This window comes from Buceros rhinoceros, unplaced genomic scaffold (genome assembly GCF_000710305.1).
Source record: "Buceros rhinoceros silvestris isolate BGI_N320 unplaced genomic scaffold, ASM71030v1 scaffold1888, whole genome shotgun sequence".
Classification (NCBI taxonomy): Eukaryota; Metazoa; Chordata; class Aves; order Bucerotiformes; family Bucerotidae; genus Buceros; species Buceros rhinoceros.
Window position 1 is genome coordinate 24756 of NW_010424887.1, and position 829 is coordinate 25584.

Sequence of the window (829 nt, forward strand, 5' to 3'; positions counted from 1 at the left end):
GCTCTTCTCCCTCCCCTCCCCTGGGCCACCCTAGAGATAGTCAGACTGTGGAAGAACTTCATCCCAGGGGCTTTCTGAGAAAATAAAAATTAATAAAACAAACATACAACCCTTGAGATTGTTGTCTTTGGTGTGGAGGACGTTCCTGGTGGGCAGCCAGAGCTGCTCTGTTGAAAACGCTGGGACACTTAAGGCTTGTTGTTTGGACAGCTGTTGGGCCAAGGGTCACTGATGCTTTGGTACGACTACCAGCTCCTCACGCCCCACCACCCCAGTGATGCCAGAGGACCTCCCCACAACCCCAGTCTATATCCCTCCCCCCATCACCCTGCCCGTAGCCCCTTCGCCACCTCCGGGGCTTTACGCTCGCTTTCGTCTTCCTTCCAGGTTTCGGAAGCTGGAGGGTCTCAGCTTCATCTCCGCAAACTGGATAGAATACTCGTGGCCCTTCCAGTGGAACCAGTTAACGCCCTGCAAAGAGAGAGATGGAGTGTGGGAGGTCACGCACTCACTTCGGCTGCTGTCAGCCTTCACTGCTCTTGTTTCAGATCACAGGCTGGTTTCTAACCTGGGAGCAGAGGCACAGCAAAGAAGAAGGGCTTTGGGAAGCACAGGGCCCCCAGCGTGCACAACCAGCACAGCCCAACCCTCACGCTGTCCCCAGAGCTGCCCCGGTCACTGCCTTCCTTTCACGGCAGGAAGAACGTTTTGTTTCACATGTTGAAAACTACAATTGCTCCCTGCACACTTGTGATATTCCCTTGGAAATTCATACAAAACCAGCTGACGTTTAATTCTTGTTTTGTGAGCAACTGCCCCCATCTTTCCC

General features: G+C 53.6%; 1 protein-coding gene across 1 annotated transcript in view; it reads right to left on the reverse strand.

The window, feature by feature from the left end:
• Window positions 1-326: 326 nt before the first annotated feature.
• The window catches only part of LOC104497648 (tenascin-like), a gene marked incomplete at its 5' end in the record, with an annotated part of 36551 nt that continues 36048 nt past the window's right edge, over window positions 327-829 (reverse strand). Inside the window, one exon of the mRNA XM_010140924.1 lies at window positions 327-471. Coding sequence (XP_010139226.1) covers window positions 361-471 — 111 coding nt within the window. The remainder of the gene's footprint in view (window positions 472-829) is intronic.